Source organism: Prosopis cineraria, unplaced genomic scaffold (genome assembly GCF_029017545.1).
Source record: "Prosopis cineraria cultivar Desert tree isolate PC_DT_omini unplaced genomic scaffold, ASM2901754v1 PC7, whole genome shotgun sequence".
NCBI classification, from domain to species: Eukaryota; Viridiplantae; Streptophyta; class Magnoliopsida; order Fabales; family Fabaceae; genus Prosopis; species Prosopis cineraria.
Window position 1 is genome coordinate 27,125,214 of NW_026555338.1, and position 16,889 is coordinate 27,142,102.

The 16,889-nt window shown below is 32.5% G+C and overlaps 1 protein-coding gene across 1 annotated transcript; it reads right to left on the reverse strand.

The window, feature by feature from the left end:
- Positions 1 to 240: 240 nt before the first annotated feature.
- On the reverse strand, positions 241 to 11,869 carry LOC129315714 (uncharacterized). Its single transcript, XM_054959682.1, is given in 19 exon segments — positions 241 to 705; positions 821 to 1,101; positions 1,104 to 1,485; positions 3,218 to 3,340; positions 3,455 to 3,754; positions 3,833 to 3,884; positions 3,975 to 4,114; positions 5,225 to 5,333; positions 5,474 to 5,633; positions 6,346 to 6,649; positions 6,747 to 6,953; positions 7,248 to 7,372; positions 7,375 to 7,483; positions 7,805 to 7,870; positions 8,365 to 8,548; positions 9,446 to 9,524; positions 9,927 to 10,073; positions 10,560 to 10,799; positions 11,607 to 11,869. Coding segments are annotated over 19 exon segments (3,315 nt in total). The 5' UTR covers positions 11,743 to 11,869; the 3' UTR covers positions 241 to 534.
- Between the last annotated feature and the right edge of the window lie 5,020 nt (positions 11,870 to 16,889).

The following is a 16,889-nucleotide window of genomic DNA, read 5'->3' on the forward strand; positions in this document are numbered from 1 at the left end:
ATCAACAGGCAAAAAGAGCAACTTTCATTTCCGATTGCTATACTAAACATTTGATTCTTGAATATTGTGTTGTCTTTACCATGGCACATGTATCCTAAAGAATCACAATGACATTTCAATCTACCAAACGTCTTGGCAAACAGCAAAGTCCAGTTTAAATTGCAGCACAATTAAGTATGATACTCATATCCTTTTTTTTTTTTTTGGCCACATAGTCACATCCATTGTTGAGAGAAACCATTTTCGGGTAGATTGGAACTACATTCAAATAGATTCACTTGGGTGTGCTAGGATCATTATTATCATGAGTACAGGAATGTAAAAACAATACATGACCTTATCACAAATACAGCACACTCATTATTAACCAAGATGTACAATATTCGCAAACCAAAGCAAGAAAGAAAAAGAACTATTAAGATTATTCACAGGCATCAAGGCGCCAGCTAGAATAGATGCATGAGATTTTTTTCTTGTTGAGAGAGTTCTCTAGCTATGATCCCCAGCAAGAAACTATTCCCCGATCAGAACACCTCAAGAGTTTTGTTGGCATTTGTAAATCTCATGATCGGAAGTGGAAGGAGTTACTGGACACAACCTTACAGAAAAGGAGTATGGTATGGCAGGAACCAAATATTGGTGGTGCACACAAGGGGACCAGCTATCATCTCCACCCAAACCCATGTGCTTGTGGTCAAGATGAACCTGTAATATCATAGAACAAATTGAGTAGATGACACAAGTTACAAATGGAAAAGAAATAATTGCCTCAGCCATTTTTAGTAATCACAAAAGCAGAGATGATTTGCAAGCAAATTACCTCAATGTTATCTCCTTCAACAAGCTCTTCATTGCGTGTGGCCCGGCAAAGCTCTGAAGTGCTATAATAGCTTGCACTCATTTGCATAGGTGGAGAGCTACCATACCTTGAAGCATATAGTCCAAAACCATTTTTATTTCTGAATGTCACCCATCTAACATCTGCCCTGCCTGAACATTCCCCAGGGACGATATAGGGAACATGCAAGTCACTTACACTCTGCTCATAGACCCCGACATGTGCAGCTGCCTTTCTATCTGGATAACACTCAAATGGACCCTTCCATACCACCTTACTTGATCCAATGTTTTTTCCAAATTGAACTCAATTCCCACACGCGGCAACGGAGGAAGATCAGAATTTGGCTCCACATCACATTCTACAGTGATGTCCCCAGAAGCATAAATGGTATAGGCCATATTGATTTTAACAAGAATCTTTGATTTATTGTGCTCAGAAACACCGTGAAAAACCACCAATATTTTAACCAAGTTCTTTGTTGTATTCTGTATGGTACAACTGTCAGTAATGAAGTGGAGGCTGTCAAGTTGAGCAGCTTTCCACCTGGAGAGATAACTATGGGGTCCTCCTCCTTTGTCATTATCAGTAGGAGCTCGCCAGAAACTTGGTAGTATGCCTTTACCCATCAGATGAACTCCTCCAACCTAGCATTCATCAGAATAAGATTAAAACCTTTATTCAACAATTAAAATGGATTTAAAATCAAACAAGGATTTCAAGATCCCAAATTCAAGAGGACAAGCTGATTCTATAGGTATATGTTGAAACTATTTACTGGCAGTTATAGACATCCAAACTCTGAAAGTGAATTGTCAAGTTGTGTTGCTAGAAACAATTCACTAACTGGTGACGTTTAGATACTGAAAATAAACACAGAAAAGTACAGATGTATCAAGTATCCACTTCGGTTTAAATTCAAAGACCTATGCTCTTTCATAAAACATTACCCCTTGGATTAGAACATGGAGCCTCCTCAGCTAGTTTCTAAATTACACAAGCCTCCCTCAATTTTAACAAGTGACACAGACCACCGTAATTTTTGTAACATAATATGACGTTAAAGTAGCTTTTTAAATATTAAATAGGTTTGTGGAATATGTTCAGACCACAGGAGAGACCTGTATAATTTCCTCAACTTAAGAGAAACCATTAAATGCCATTATCACTTGAACTCCTATGATGACAGACACCACTGTTCTTCAAATAAATACTGAAACAAACATTAAAAAACAGACATCATCTCGTTCTATCACCAAATTATGCAAGAAGAAAATATATTTGAGGTTTCTAATGAGGAAAAATATATTTACTTTTTACTTGGTGAAGTTTACTTGGCAACTCTTGTTTGGAATACCTCGTACCAGCTACACTTATCAGAAAAATTTAAGTTACTGTTTAATTCAAGACAGGCCGTTTTGAAATTATTTTCCCAAATTTTTTTTCATGCATTTGACCTGCAAGCTTTCCCCAACAAAATGTTGCTTGGTGTTGCAGCTGGGAATAGAGCCATGTTGCCATCCCAAGGATAATTGTGTTTAAGTGTTTTAAAAAAAACCATATAGCCGACTTCCTGAGATAAGGCTTATTGTTGAATAAAATAATAACCATTGTTTTTTAAAAAAACGGTGAAGGATGTTTTGAAGTGAGAAGAATATAGAAAAGGAGGATCAAGAATCCTCTTGAATCAACGCAATTATGAATTTAAACATCATTCTAAAACAGAGATAAGCTATCCAATCTCCCTGCATATCTGACAAGGACAAGGAAGTCCCCCGAAAGAAGCCTGAGCAATAAGTATAAACCAAAATTGAAGCAAAGAAAATTTTCCAATTGGAAAGTAGAAGTATTAGAAAAAAAAAAATATATCTTACATTAATTCTACCTCAAACAAGGAAAAGAATATGATTACATCTTCTAACTAGATTTGAAACATGAGCCAACTTACAACTCACTCGGAAATCAGTTAGGATCTAAAGAAAGTTCTAACTACATGAGAATTTTTTTTTTATCAGAATTTAGACATTTGTATTTTAATCATATTAAAAATAGTGAGATTTCCCATTCCTTGGGTGCAAGTTGTGCAAACATTCTATATGAAATACTATAAACGTATAAATGTATAACTGGAATGTATACAACTAATTAGCAGATAATTAGATAACCTAAACAGAAAAAGAAATCATTAGCAAACTCAAATACAAATAATAATCCTTACAGAAGATAATACTATAGGAAAATACGTCCATAGAAAACACCTTTAATGTTAACTCCACAAATCTTCATTATGCCAATTCAATAATGAACCTCAATACCAATTGAAAGTTGCATCATAAAAGTAATAAAATAAGTAATTCTATTTTCTCAAATTGCTATTACCTTCCAGCTTTCAACTGTGCCTGTTTTGGTGTTGAAGGTTATGTCCCATATATCTTGATGGCTAACTTTGATGATATCTCCTTGAGTAGCAGTCTGTAGAGCGTCACTGCCAATATTGATGGCCTGGACAAAATATTCAGCCATGAAATGGCAAATACCAAAATTAACCAATGCATTGAATTACTAGGCCTATGGGCATAATCTCCAATTCGAGTTAATGTGAAAGTTAAAAATTACATGAGGAGCAATTTCTCTCCTGGCAGGCAGATGAACTTGCGTAGATGAAATGATATGACCAGCTTCAACCCAACGGGTGGAGTTCAAAAGCTTAGCATCTATCGTCAGAAATATTTCTTCTGCAACAGACGAAAACCATAGAGAATACCATGGACCTGACTGAAAATCTATAGCATAGCTACTCTGGGGCTTTATAGGGGCAAGACTCAAAATTCCTGACCCAAGGTTGCATCCATCTGCATGGGTACTCCAGCTGAACTCCAATCCTTGTGTCGTTTCAAAAAAATGAGCATTTGTGATCTACAGGACAAAATTCAAGTAAGACATCGAGAACAACTCTAACCCGGGCAAATGAAAGTCTCCATGAAACATGAGTACCTCTAATTTTCCTTCACGTAGTGTCACCTTTATTGGCTGGTATAAGTACTGACTTCTGAAATAATCAAAGCCATGAATTGTGGTACAAATGAGTAAGCATTGAAATACAAGATGGAGTGCAAGAATGACATATTATATCAGCTCACCGTGTAATGCAGGATGAGGAGTTCTATCAGGCCATGTGAGGCCATTTAGACAAAAATTTAAGTCATTGGGAACATCCCCGAAGTCACCTCCATATGCCCAATGGTTTCTACCATCTAGTCCTTCTTTCAATAGGCCCTATGAGCAAAGAGAAAATTCTTTCAATCTTTTAAGATGATTTCCTAATGTAGAGAATTGTACCTTTTCAACCTCGTAACTTCCATTTGTAAAGCCAATTGAAAGGTCTGACTAGGATACAATATATATATATATATATTCTCTCCATAATTTCATGAATAAAAATGTTAATAAAGAGACCATGAAAATCATATACTATAAATGTAAATTAGGCATCAAACAGTCATCCCCTTTTTGACAAAAAATAAATAAATAAATAAATAAGTCATCACACATCCAATTAGCATGCTCAAGCCATACGTTGAGGAATTCAACAAGACAATTAAATGGGACGATTTTAGTCAAATTTGACATCCAGCACAAGAGAAAAAAATTAAAAAAAAAATCTATTTCAAAAAGAGCTATGTAATGACGCATCTAGGAGTAATAGATACCAATAAGATAATGGGAGAATTACAACCAGGTCCCAGACAGAAAAATTAATTACTACAAGGTTCATTGACAACTGAACTAAACTGCATTGGCAACTAGTTGTATTGTTAATACAGTTTAGTTCAGTTATCAATAAATCTTGCAGTAATTAATTTTCTTATGTGGGATTTCAATATAATTCTCCCTAAGATAATTCAATGGTCAAAATGTCTTGTTAAACATGGAAACTATAATTAAGTCATAATTCCTTATTTATTGACTGCAAGGAATAAGGAACAAGTATATTATGTACATAAATGCAATGAGGCTACAATAATAATTCAAGGAAAGTCAATTATGAAGTTAAAAAGGTTCCCCTCATCTTCCTCTTTAAGAATTGAATAATTTTGTGCATTGTGAAACACCAACAGCTTCACAAATGCATTGATGCATTGCCAACTGCATAGCATAGCTTTTTGGAACATTTGGCCCAAGCATCCCACTTGATTGTTAATAAGAGTAGGTGAACTACTGCAATGATTTTGTGATGTCTAAACAACCAGCATTTGTACCGAAAAAAACAAAAAAAAGAAAACAAAATCTGCCAGTGCCAATATTCAAGTTCCAGAGTGAAGTGTTTTGTTCTCGGACATGATCTTGGTGAGTTATCAATTTTCTGTAAACTCTGGGAACACTCACCTGATCAACCCAATCCCAAATAAAGCCCCCTTGAAGTCCAAAAGTGCTGTCAATTGCTTCCCAATAGGAATGTATATTTCCATTACTGTTTCCCATTGCATGAGAATACCTGTTATTTATGCATTATAGACATCAAAAGGCCATAATCATTACTGGGAATAGGAGACACTTGGAGGGGGCCATCATAGTTATCGACATCAAACTCAATATAGTAGGGTCATTTTAGCCAAAAAAAAAAAAAAAACATACTCGCATAGTATTAGAGGACGGATTTCAGTTGGATCATTGGCAATTTTGACAATGTCCCAAACACGCATATACATGGGGCACACTATATCTGTACTTGACGTTCTAGATCCACCGCCCTCATAGTGTAATAATCTTGTAGAATCTCTTCCTCGAACCCAACCTGATGAAAGTATTCACATTCAAATTAATGACAGAATAGGCACAAGATTAAACAAACAAATTAGGGGAAGAGAGAGAGGAGTGAAAGAAAAAAGTGGATAAGATTTGATAGAGGAAACTTTCCTAAGAAGGTTCTCATTAGAATATAAATCCGTCTAGATTGTGCTTATGTGCTGTGCACAGAATCTAAAGTGAATCACACTACTCATGACTTTTATATAGTGTAACTTCCTATAGATTTTAAATTACATAAAAATGTATAAATGTATTGAATTATACCTTCAGTCTTTATACATTTAGTGTATCTTCTTCAGCAAGTAATCATTCACTGGCCCCTTCCCCATATCCCATTCAGTTCAGGATGCAAAGTCCAAAATTTTGAGAGACTTCTACTGATGATAATTTCAATTTCACCTCATTTTTACCCCCCTTGAATTACTCTAAGTCTTTCATGTTTTACAATCTTGATTGCCAACAAAATTGATTTGATTGTCAATGCTGTCTCACATGAGTGGTATCAGTAAAACTAGAAAAATAGTGTTTGAGTATGCTTTACCAACTTTCATTAAGAAAAAAGGCAATTCTCTGGAACCAATTCATTGGAAGATTTACCTTCAATGCTTTAGAAAAATTTCATTCACTTTGAAAAGCATCCTAAACAAATGAGATAATTCAGATATCCTAATTAGCATAACCTAACTCAAGTCTAGTACCAGCTAAAGCAGAATGATTTGGTCCATATCCAGATTCATTCCCTAAAGACCAAGAAATAATGCATGCATGGTTTTTGTCTCTCTCAACCATGCCAATCACTCGATCCAACATTGCATTTGCCCAACTTGGTTCCAAAGTAGGGTGCTTGAGATGTTGAGAATAGTCAAAACCATGTGTCTCGATGTTGGCTTCATCTATCATATACATGCCAAACAGATCACATAGCTCATACCAACGAGGATGTTGGGGATAATGGCTATTTCTCACAGCATTAACATTGTTTTGCTTCATGAAGACTAAATCCTGCAAGCACAGCCATCATTAGTTTCTAAAATCATTTACTTGAGATAAAATGGATGTCAAAGAAACTATAACATGGGGGGAAAAAGAAACACAATACCTTGACCATGCAGGATTCTATGTTTGTCTTCCCCACACGTGGATGATGTTCATGCCTGTTCACCCCTCTTATTATGACAGCATGCCCATTAACAAGCATCTGTTTGCGGGCTTTAGATACTTTTCTAAAACCTACCGGACATGATTCACAATCAACAAGATGGCCAGATTGATCTTTGAGGACAACAACTAGGGTATAGAGGTGAGGCTGTAAGAAAATGCATAGTCAACCCAAAGACTACTTGTCAATAATTGAATGAGTGATGGCAAGCAACTCAGACATCTGTAGGATATTAGTAGCAGAGAAAGCATCATCATTGTTTGGGACTTTAATCCATTCTTAGCCAATTAAGTCAAAGATAGTAATGGCATTGGCAGGACCTTTTAAAAATCAATAACTAATACTTGAAAGTTCAGATCAAAGTTTTTGGCAAAAAAAAAAAAAACTATTTTCATCCAAGATCCAACCATGTAGAAAACCTAAATCATTATAATTTCTCACTTGCTCAGCAGACCAAAGCTTTGGTGATTGAATTTTCCCCACAAGCACAAAACCATGAAATCCTAAAGCTGTGCCTGAAGGCTGGAGCTTTACGTCTGCTACATGAGATGAAAGTAGATCCGGTATGCATCAGAGACAGACCAGTTTCCAGAATCATAGAGTGCTCCCTCTATGGTATAATTTGCAAGAACACTTTCTTTTGATGCCTCTTGGGAGTTGTCTAACTTAACTTCAACCTGGATAATATGCACATTGGCATATAAGGTGTCTCAAAGATAACAAAATTTCAACATAAATAACCTATTTTTCAAATAATATCAAGGCACCTATGAGACAATCAGGATGGATTGAACAAAGTAAAGATAAAATATAATAGTGTAAAATCATATTAGTCAATTCACGTGCAGAGAAAAAACAATGAATTTTATAACATCAGAAAAGTATAGATCACAGATATTTCAACAATTAAAGTATGGCAACATCTGCTCAACAGGTAGTACTATATGTAAATATGTGTGCATTTTATGAGGTTAACGTCACCACAAATAGATGCTTACCAGTATCTCTGCATAAGAAAAATCTTCAGCAAGGTTTGATTTGAAAAAATAGTCTGCAATAAATACCTACACATCAAATAAATTGATGCATATCAGCATCAACCAGCACAAATAGGCAAATGCAGGACAAATTGAACTTTCTGCTTGCTCAAAACAAACATTTAAATCAGATGATACATATAAATACTTTCAGACTTTTGGAGCAGGTCAAAAACATGCAAACTATAAATGAAGTGTATATCAGTGAGTCAGCAGTGAGTGATTCTTTTCTAACAGTCTAATTTAAAATTTCATCAGTCCTTGGGGGAAAAATAAGTACCACATGAATATAAGGTTTCTGATCTTTTTTGTCTTTTTGTGTTGAAGATTTAAAAAAAAAAAAACTTTTATTTGTCCTTCCATATGATATGATTTGAATAAATTGCTCCTTCAGCACATGAACTGTGTGAATCATAATTTTTCCCTGCTTATGCATTTTCAGAATTCCAATGAGCAAAAATGCCCTTACATTGAAACACAATGATGGTAAGGTAAGCAAGAAGTTACAGAGAAAAATAGACCTTGGGCTTTGCCAGAAGAAGCACATCACGGTGGATACCAGATAACCACCAATGGTCCTGATCTTCAAGATAAGAGCCATCACTCCATCTAAACACTTGAACAGCTAGAACATTCTCAAGGTTTGAACCGCATGGATGACAAAAATCAGTGATTTCAAATTCAGCAGGAAGCCTGCTGTCCTGACTGTCGTTGCAAAACATTTAAGCATTTTTTTAATGGATGCATCCAAAAGTTGATAAATGTCAAAAGCTTCATCCATAAAATCTCTTTACTTCATATAATAATCTATAATAACGTTATAACAAAAGGACATGCCCCTTTTATTTTTAGATGCCCCATGCCCTATTATTATGCCCAGAGATATTCCGAATTGTTTGTCAACAACAACCGATTATACAATTAATGAACCTTTGTACGGCTCCTCTTTGGTGCTCAGTCCATGGTTTATTCAAGTGAAACTCTATTTCTGATGAACAAAGAATTCAGGTACACGAATTAGCTTCTTGGGGTTTATGTTACTTTGTTTTGCTTTTGTACTTTTGTATTTTCTGATTTGAGGAATTCTTATCCTCAACATTTTGTACCTTATCCCCTTTCTATTGCAATATCTTCTTTTTATGGGGAAAAAAGAGAACCTCCAGTCATAGATGCAGCAGATAAAGTTTTTTCCCCATTTTGTTCACAAAAGATTGGGAAGTCCGACAGTGTTTAGAAAAATTATTACCATTGGCAACACTTAAAGGTTAGGATTCATTGATTCTTCTGTAAGTTTAAAGTAACCTCACACTTCTTAACTTCATTTCTCATGAAATAAACTACTGGATTAAAGTTTCCATTAAGAATATCGAGCACAATGGTATGAAAGTGAAAACATTTTCCTCTCTTCATTGTAAATGGAAGGTCATCTAATTCAAGTTTACAGCAACAGGTGCTTTAAGAAACTGACTGGAATGCGCTGGCATTTATTGCATCTTTAAAGAGAGGAAAATGTTCTTTTGTGCCAATGTAAAATGCACAGGATGCAAGCCTCCATATGAAAGTAAGAATGCATAAAATCTTCAAATAAGTGTCATTGAATACCTATATCCCACAGGGGACCCATTTATCCAAGCACAAAAAGCAGAATCAACACCTTCAAAGTGCAATAAAATTCTTTTACCTGTCAAAAGTCAATAAAAAATGCATTTTGAGTAGTTTTAAAAGTTAAATGCAATAGTAAAAAAAAAAAAAAAGAAATGAATAGATAGTGACTTAAGTAAATAAGGATAACAAAACAATAGGATTTTTGCAAAACATCAAGTCAAGCTATCTTTTCAGACCATGCAAAAAGTCAATGCAACTAATGATATAAAAAAACAGAGGAAACTTCACATTATTCACACAATAAGAAATTGCAAGTAATAACTAATAGACACCATAACTAATTTATTTATTTATTTTTTTGAAGAAAAAGGACAGGAACAAGGGACTTATCAAATCAAATCCCTCTAAAGTTTATGTCAATCAACCAAAAATACAGAGACAATATGATAACATTCCAAGAAAATTGACCAGAACATACCCTCCCACTCTTTAGGAATGTGGAATTCAATCCTGTAGCAGCCTGTAGGATTCTCTGTGGGAACAAAAGGAGGATCCATTGGAAATGGATAGTCTGTATTTGTATATATAGGGCGGTCAAACCCATGTAGCTGCCAATTTGAAGGAACTGTCCAATTTAGAGAAAAGAACCCAAAGACAGAGGAAAGATTAGCCCTTGTGATTATAAAAAAACATATCAAGTGATGATGAATTTAAAAAGGGAATTGCTATCTCTCTTATGAAATAAAGTGAATTCACTAACCAAATTCAGAATCCCACACAGCCAATTAGAACCAAAATGAGGCACCAACACAGCAATATTATAATGCCCTAGAGTGGTAATACCATTATTTGTTTGCTACATCCCTCAAGACAAATTTCATTGTCCTTATTTACTGTACTTCTTTTGTCAACTTACAAGTAAAGAAAGTTGATATGATTCTTAGTATGATAAGAAAATAGTTTCCATGATGATGTGATGCCCTTTATAACAAAATAAAAGACTTGCTTAATTCTGTGGAAGTTCATACGTGACATAGGAAATAGGAATGAGGGAGAAACTGCATAAAAGAATGTGATTATAAAGTATATAGGCACTGACATAAAAACTAACCAGGCAAAGTGTTCCACTCTGAGTCCTGGAATTCACTTTCATAAAATTTTATGGGGACGCTAGTAGGGCTTGCGGCCAAGAAAAATTTCCAGTATCCAGACAAGGACTTAACAAAGGGTAAGTCTTTGACCCAAAATGCAGCACAATCAAGAGCTCCAAGAACAGCATCATCATTCCAAGTAGCTGACTTGGAAACGAGGAAATCTACTTTGCTGCGATCATACCAGCACCTCAGTGATCCTAATCATATCAAAGAACGTCAGAAAACCACAAAAAAAAAAAAATTAAGATCCAATGAGATGCAGTATAAACAAATTGAAAAGTAATAGTATTCTTTACATTAAAAATATTACAAAAGTCTCAAGAGTTAAAATTCTCAAACTAATTTCACATACTTTATTCATTATATGTCTCATAAATCCATAATCTATACCCCCATGACATAAATTAAACCAACTTGCCCTTAGTAACTCTTGTTTTGGGGTAGTGGGTGCATGGGAGATATAAGAGTGCACAACGCCACGCTATCTTCGATTCAAAGGATGCAAAGAACAATAATTAACAGAATACTTAACTCCACGCTAGTTCAAAGCAAGGAAATTAAAAACTGCATCTTTACACCAAGTTCGGAACAAATTGTCAAACAACCAACGCTTCACATGCTAAATCAGCATGGGAGGCTATTTATGTCTATTTGGTTATTTCAACAGTGAAAATTATTGCATTGTCACTACAATTCCAAACAGATAATTTCACTAATACGTCCAAAGATTATCATTGATTCATTTCTCTATGAATTGCTAAAAACAAGTCAATCAAAATTCCAGATGAAATATGTGAAAATCTTATCCTTTTCCATCCAAATTGTTCATCATTTTCCCTGATCAGTAATAATGAACAATCCGGTGATGAGGGCACAGTCATCAATTTTCAAACCTCAAACTACCAAGAATTTCAGCAAAACCAAATGAAAGGCCAGAGCTTTTCGACGGCATTTAAGCTATTACTGTAAATCCCAAGATATAAGAGTTCGCCATCGAGCCTCACCTTCAACTGAATCATGGCAATGCAAAGTAACGTGGGGTTCTCTTTTTCTCCACTTGATGAACGATGGATCCTCCCACACTCTGTGACTATGAACATCGGGAGGAAATACGATTTGCCCAGTCAAATTAGATGACATCAGCAACACGAAGAGGAGAAGAGAGTGAGTGAAGAAGAGGAAGAAGAAGCTCGTTGTCGAGGATCAGTCAGTCAATGCAGTACGCTAGTGGAACTGCCGCTGCTATTTAGTTGGATTGAATGGATTGGAATGAAATCTGATGAGCCATGTATCGCCGTTTAACAAGTCAAATAGTCAATACAGAGTTTCCAGTGGCCAAGGCCAACGACCCGTCGTTTTAGGTCTGGCTGAAATATAACTGCAAGAATTTCCACGGTGAGAACACCCCTGTTATGATAGTTCTTTGGCGCATTTTGTTGAGTAAGATTTTATAAATATGAGTGATTGTTTGATCTAACAAACTATTCTTTTATAACGAGCTTTTTCTTTAAATTTATGATTAATATTCTAGTGTTTTTATTGAAAAATTAGTGTCATAAAAAGAGTTATCTATAAAGGATTTTAGATTTTGATTGATAGGAAATGAAGTAAAGTATCATGAAGTAAAACTGACACTGATGGCCACTTTCAATGAGTGGCATCAACATATTCTACCTCTTAATTAATAGGAGATCAAGTGAAATATAATAACATTATCGAGAATGGGTAGGACATTATCACATGTTCCATATCAAAAGCTTTCAAATTTAAGTTGAATTTATAAGTACTATAGGCTCCCTCTCTTTGAATTTATATTCATGACGCATTTTAAATAATAACATTTGAAGCTGAGGAACGTGTTTTATATTTATTTTATATTTATATTTGTGTTATAATTTTCTTAAATTAAAATATATTAATTAACTATATATTTATTTAATAATATTTTGACATAAATATAATTCAATTATGAAACTATATAAATAGACGTAAGAATTATATATTTATTATAGTATTTTTTACAAATTTTAATATACTTTTGAAAAAAAAAATTGTTGTAATAACGGTCCGAATTCCAATTTTCCAAGGATAAATTAGCTTGCAAGACATGTAACAATAACCTCAGACGGTGACATTGAATGTCCTAGAATTTTTCATTATTTAATGATAGGAATTGAATCAGTTAAATGCTACTATATCCACCGTGGTCATCATCTAATCATTCTCAATGATTGAGATAGTTATTGAAATTTAATACCATAAAGCTTTATCCTTTAATGGCTTGATTAGGCAGCAGATTTTTTTATGAGTTAATAAGTAAATAGGATCATAAACTCTTGCTTAAAAATCACCTTGGATCCTGAACTCTTAAAATATGAAAAATAAACCTTAAACTTTTAAATTCATAGCAAAATAAACCCTAATCATTAACTTTTTAACACTATTACTGTTCACGTAGGTACTATTCAAGGTTTATTTTCCTACGAATTTAACCCTGATTGTTACAGTACCTGTGTGAATAGTAATGGCGTTAAAAAGTTAATGATCAAAATTTATTTTGCTATGAATTTAAAAGTTTAGGGTTTATTTTTTATATTTTAAGAGTTCAAAGTCCAGAGCGATTTTCGAGTAATAGTTTAGAATCCTATTTGCTCATTAACCTTTTTTTAACACTGATATTTATTTCTTTAGGTTTAGTGTTCACAAACCAATGAAAAACAAAAAATTCTTAATTAATTAATTAATTTGAGGAAAGGTTTTTTTCTCTTAATTCACAATATAACAGAATCCAATAATACCTTACTTGAGGAATCAAGTGTTGACCAATTAGTATAACTCAACTAATAAAAAGTTGTGCGAGATTAATTAATAAGCTTGAATTTGAGTCATGATAATTTTATAAAAAAATTTATTGAAACTTGAAACACCTAACCCAATTTTAAGGATGAATACACACATATAGAGATATATATATATATATATGTATACTTCTTCCTATCCCTATTATAGAGTACCTTGAGAAAAATATTTAGTATTTAATATAAGTCATATAGAGAATTATTAATTAATATTTTCAAATTTTTCTCCTAGCAAAGTACTAAAATGAAAATTTAAATTTAATTTAATATTTCTACATGGCCCCTTGAATGTTATATTTTACTCTCTTTAATAGACATAAATTTAGAATATTTTTTAAATTTTAAGATGAATTTAAGAAATAACATAACTTTTAGTCTCTACATTTTGCAAGCGATTTGCTACTAGTTCCTACATTTTATTTTTGGTATTCTAGGTCTCTATAGTTTTCTCCGTCTGCAGTTTAGGTCCTTACATTTTCAGAGGGATATTGACGTGACATTAATGGTGTTAATTATGTTGATGTAGACAATAACACCGTTAATTATATGATGACGTGTCAATTAGTGGTTGATGCGTATTTTTTTAGGAAAAAAAGAAAGAAAAGCTTATGTATGTTCTCTTCGATCTTTATTATAAAATACTTTTAACTGTTTCATGCATTTTAAGAAAAGTTGATTTTTTTCTTAATATAATAAAAAACTAATATGTATTTTAATTTTTATCATTGACTTCAAATAATGATACAACTATATTAAATACCTTCACGTTAATCAATAAAGAATAAAATTAAAAAAATATTTTAATTACTACAAAGTGTCTTATATTTTGAACTAAATTTTTTTTCTAAAATATGTCCTGTAAATGGGACTTGAGGGAGTATTTTTTTTAATAATCAAAAAATGAAAAAAATTTGTCCTAACTCCAAATTTGAATAATATATTTTATATACATTAAAAAACAATAAACTATCATGAATCTAACCCCAAATCTTACTTTAGAACATAAAATCATAGGAAAGGCACCCTGAAATATAAAATTGTAACAAACTTAAAAATGAACACATAACATTTTTTTTCATAGCCTTAAATCTTACTTTTTTATATATAATAATTATTAAAATATACACATTGTCGGCTTTTCTTTCTTTTTTTTCCCTAGAAAAAAATATATATTAGCCACTAACTAACACACCACTAGATAATTAATAGTTTTATTGTCTACATCAGCATAATTAACACATTTAATGCCATTTTAAACCCTATGAAATTGTAGGGACCTATAGTGTAGACGAAAAAAATTATAGAGACTTAGAACATTAAAAATAAAATGTAAGGACTAATAACAAATCACGTGCAAAGTATAGAGATTAAAAATTATGTTTTTCCTGGATTTAATAATTTAACCGCACTTCCTTGATTCTAGTAAGCAGGGTGTGTGTATAAAAGAGAAAGAGATGAAATGGGAATCAACTCAACTCAGTATTCATTATTGTCATTATAATATGACAATTTATTTATTTATTACATTGATGATATCATCATGATCAAGAGAAGACATGGGCAGTGAATTGAGTTGATGAGGTCAGATAATTAATTATTGAGGTTTTGAACAACAACAGAAGTAATTCTGAGGAGGCACACAGTTTCCACTTGGATAGCCATGTTGCTTGCAGTAATCATCACAGTTTGGAAAGGCTTTGCATGTTCCAGGGCATTGTGGCGGTTCCTGTCCTCTCACACCTGCATTTTTACATAATCATATATAATACTTTCATTTTATTATGCCAAGAATAAAAGTAATACTTATAACCAGAGACAGAGTGAAGACCTAGAATGGGTACTAGAGAATTTAATTTAAAAAATAATAATTTAATAATTGAAAATGATAGGGTAAAAGAGCAAATTAGTCCTTAAACTAGATATTAAAGACCGTTTGAGATCCTAAACTTATTTATTATGCAATGTTCCATTTTACTTTTGAAACCGATACAATATAGCCCTATTACTAACAAAAGTTAATTTTGACAAGATAGAAAAGAATCTCAAACATTATAGAGAATGTCTTTTTCTATAATTTTTTGGATCCTTATCTTATCTATAATTTTTGAATCTTTCACTATTTTTTATCATTTTTGTTATCTTCTAATCAACTAATAGTCAAAGTTAAATCTTGTTAATAACAAGGCCAAGTTATATCATTTTTAAAAATTGAAGGGAATGATATATAATAAATGAGTTTATGATTTCAAACACTTTGGACCTCTAGTTTAGTGGCTAATTTTCTCTTTTTTCCAAAATAATAATTAGATTAGGACTAAAATTATAATAATATGGGTAGATTGATTATATTTTTACATATAAATATATAAGACTTTCATTTTATTAATTACCAAGAATAAAAACAATAATCATAACCATAATCAATTGGATTTGCTAGCTAGAAATCTTATGTGTGTGTTCTTTCCAATTTTGAAACTAATTTCTCGCTCATAACATATAAACGACAGAGAATGTACCTTTTCCAACGACGCCGTTTAAGTATTAAATATTTGGGATAATAAAATTTTTAATCTCTTAAATTAACCTTAATTATTGATTTGATCATTTAAATTTAATTTTTATCAATGTAATTCTTTAAGTTTGCCTTTGTGATTGATTTAACAATAAAGAAAAGATAACACTGTTTAAATCTCTTGATATGAATAATAGAGCCATGTAAATTAATGAAAAAGTGTAATTATTTAGATAAAAATATAAACTCAAAATTTTAAAATATAAAAGGACAAAATACAACAACGAGATAAAAAATAACTTATTTCGCGGCTAATTTATTCTTATTTAGCTCCATACATGCAAGCCAAGTTATTAATATGCTTTATATATTATATTGATTTTGAGAGTCAAGTTACATTTTAAAATTTAAAGGACTAATATGACAATTTAAGAAAATAAAAAGGATTAAATTAACAAAAATTCAGGCAAAAGAATTGAAAAAAATTAAACTTGAAAGATCAAATTAATAATGAATGCAAACTGGAAAAACAGAAAGTTTCATTCTCTTAAGTATTTTTATATAATACTTTTCATTTTATAAGGGAAAGAAGGGGAGAAAACCATCAAACATAATAATTAATTATTATACATAATAAAAAAGTTTTGGACGCACCAAATGAGAAGAAGAGCATAATCACCATAGCTGCAAGCAGAAATTTCTTTGCAATGGTTGAGGAAAGAGGAAGCGACATTTTTGTGAATCTTCAAATATACTTGCTTTGCCAAGTTCTATGTATGTGTATTTATACACACATTATTAAACAATGATTTGTCACGCGTAATATCATATAATATAAATGGTCATGCTTTAATGACATATGCATGCACCACTTTAATTTATTTATCATCAAAAAGTGATTATTCCGTCGTGTTCAC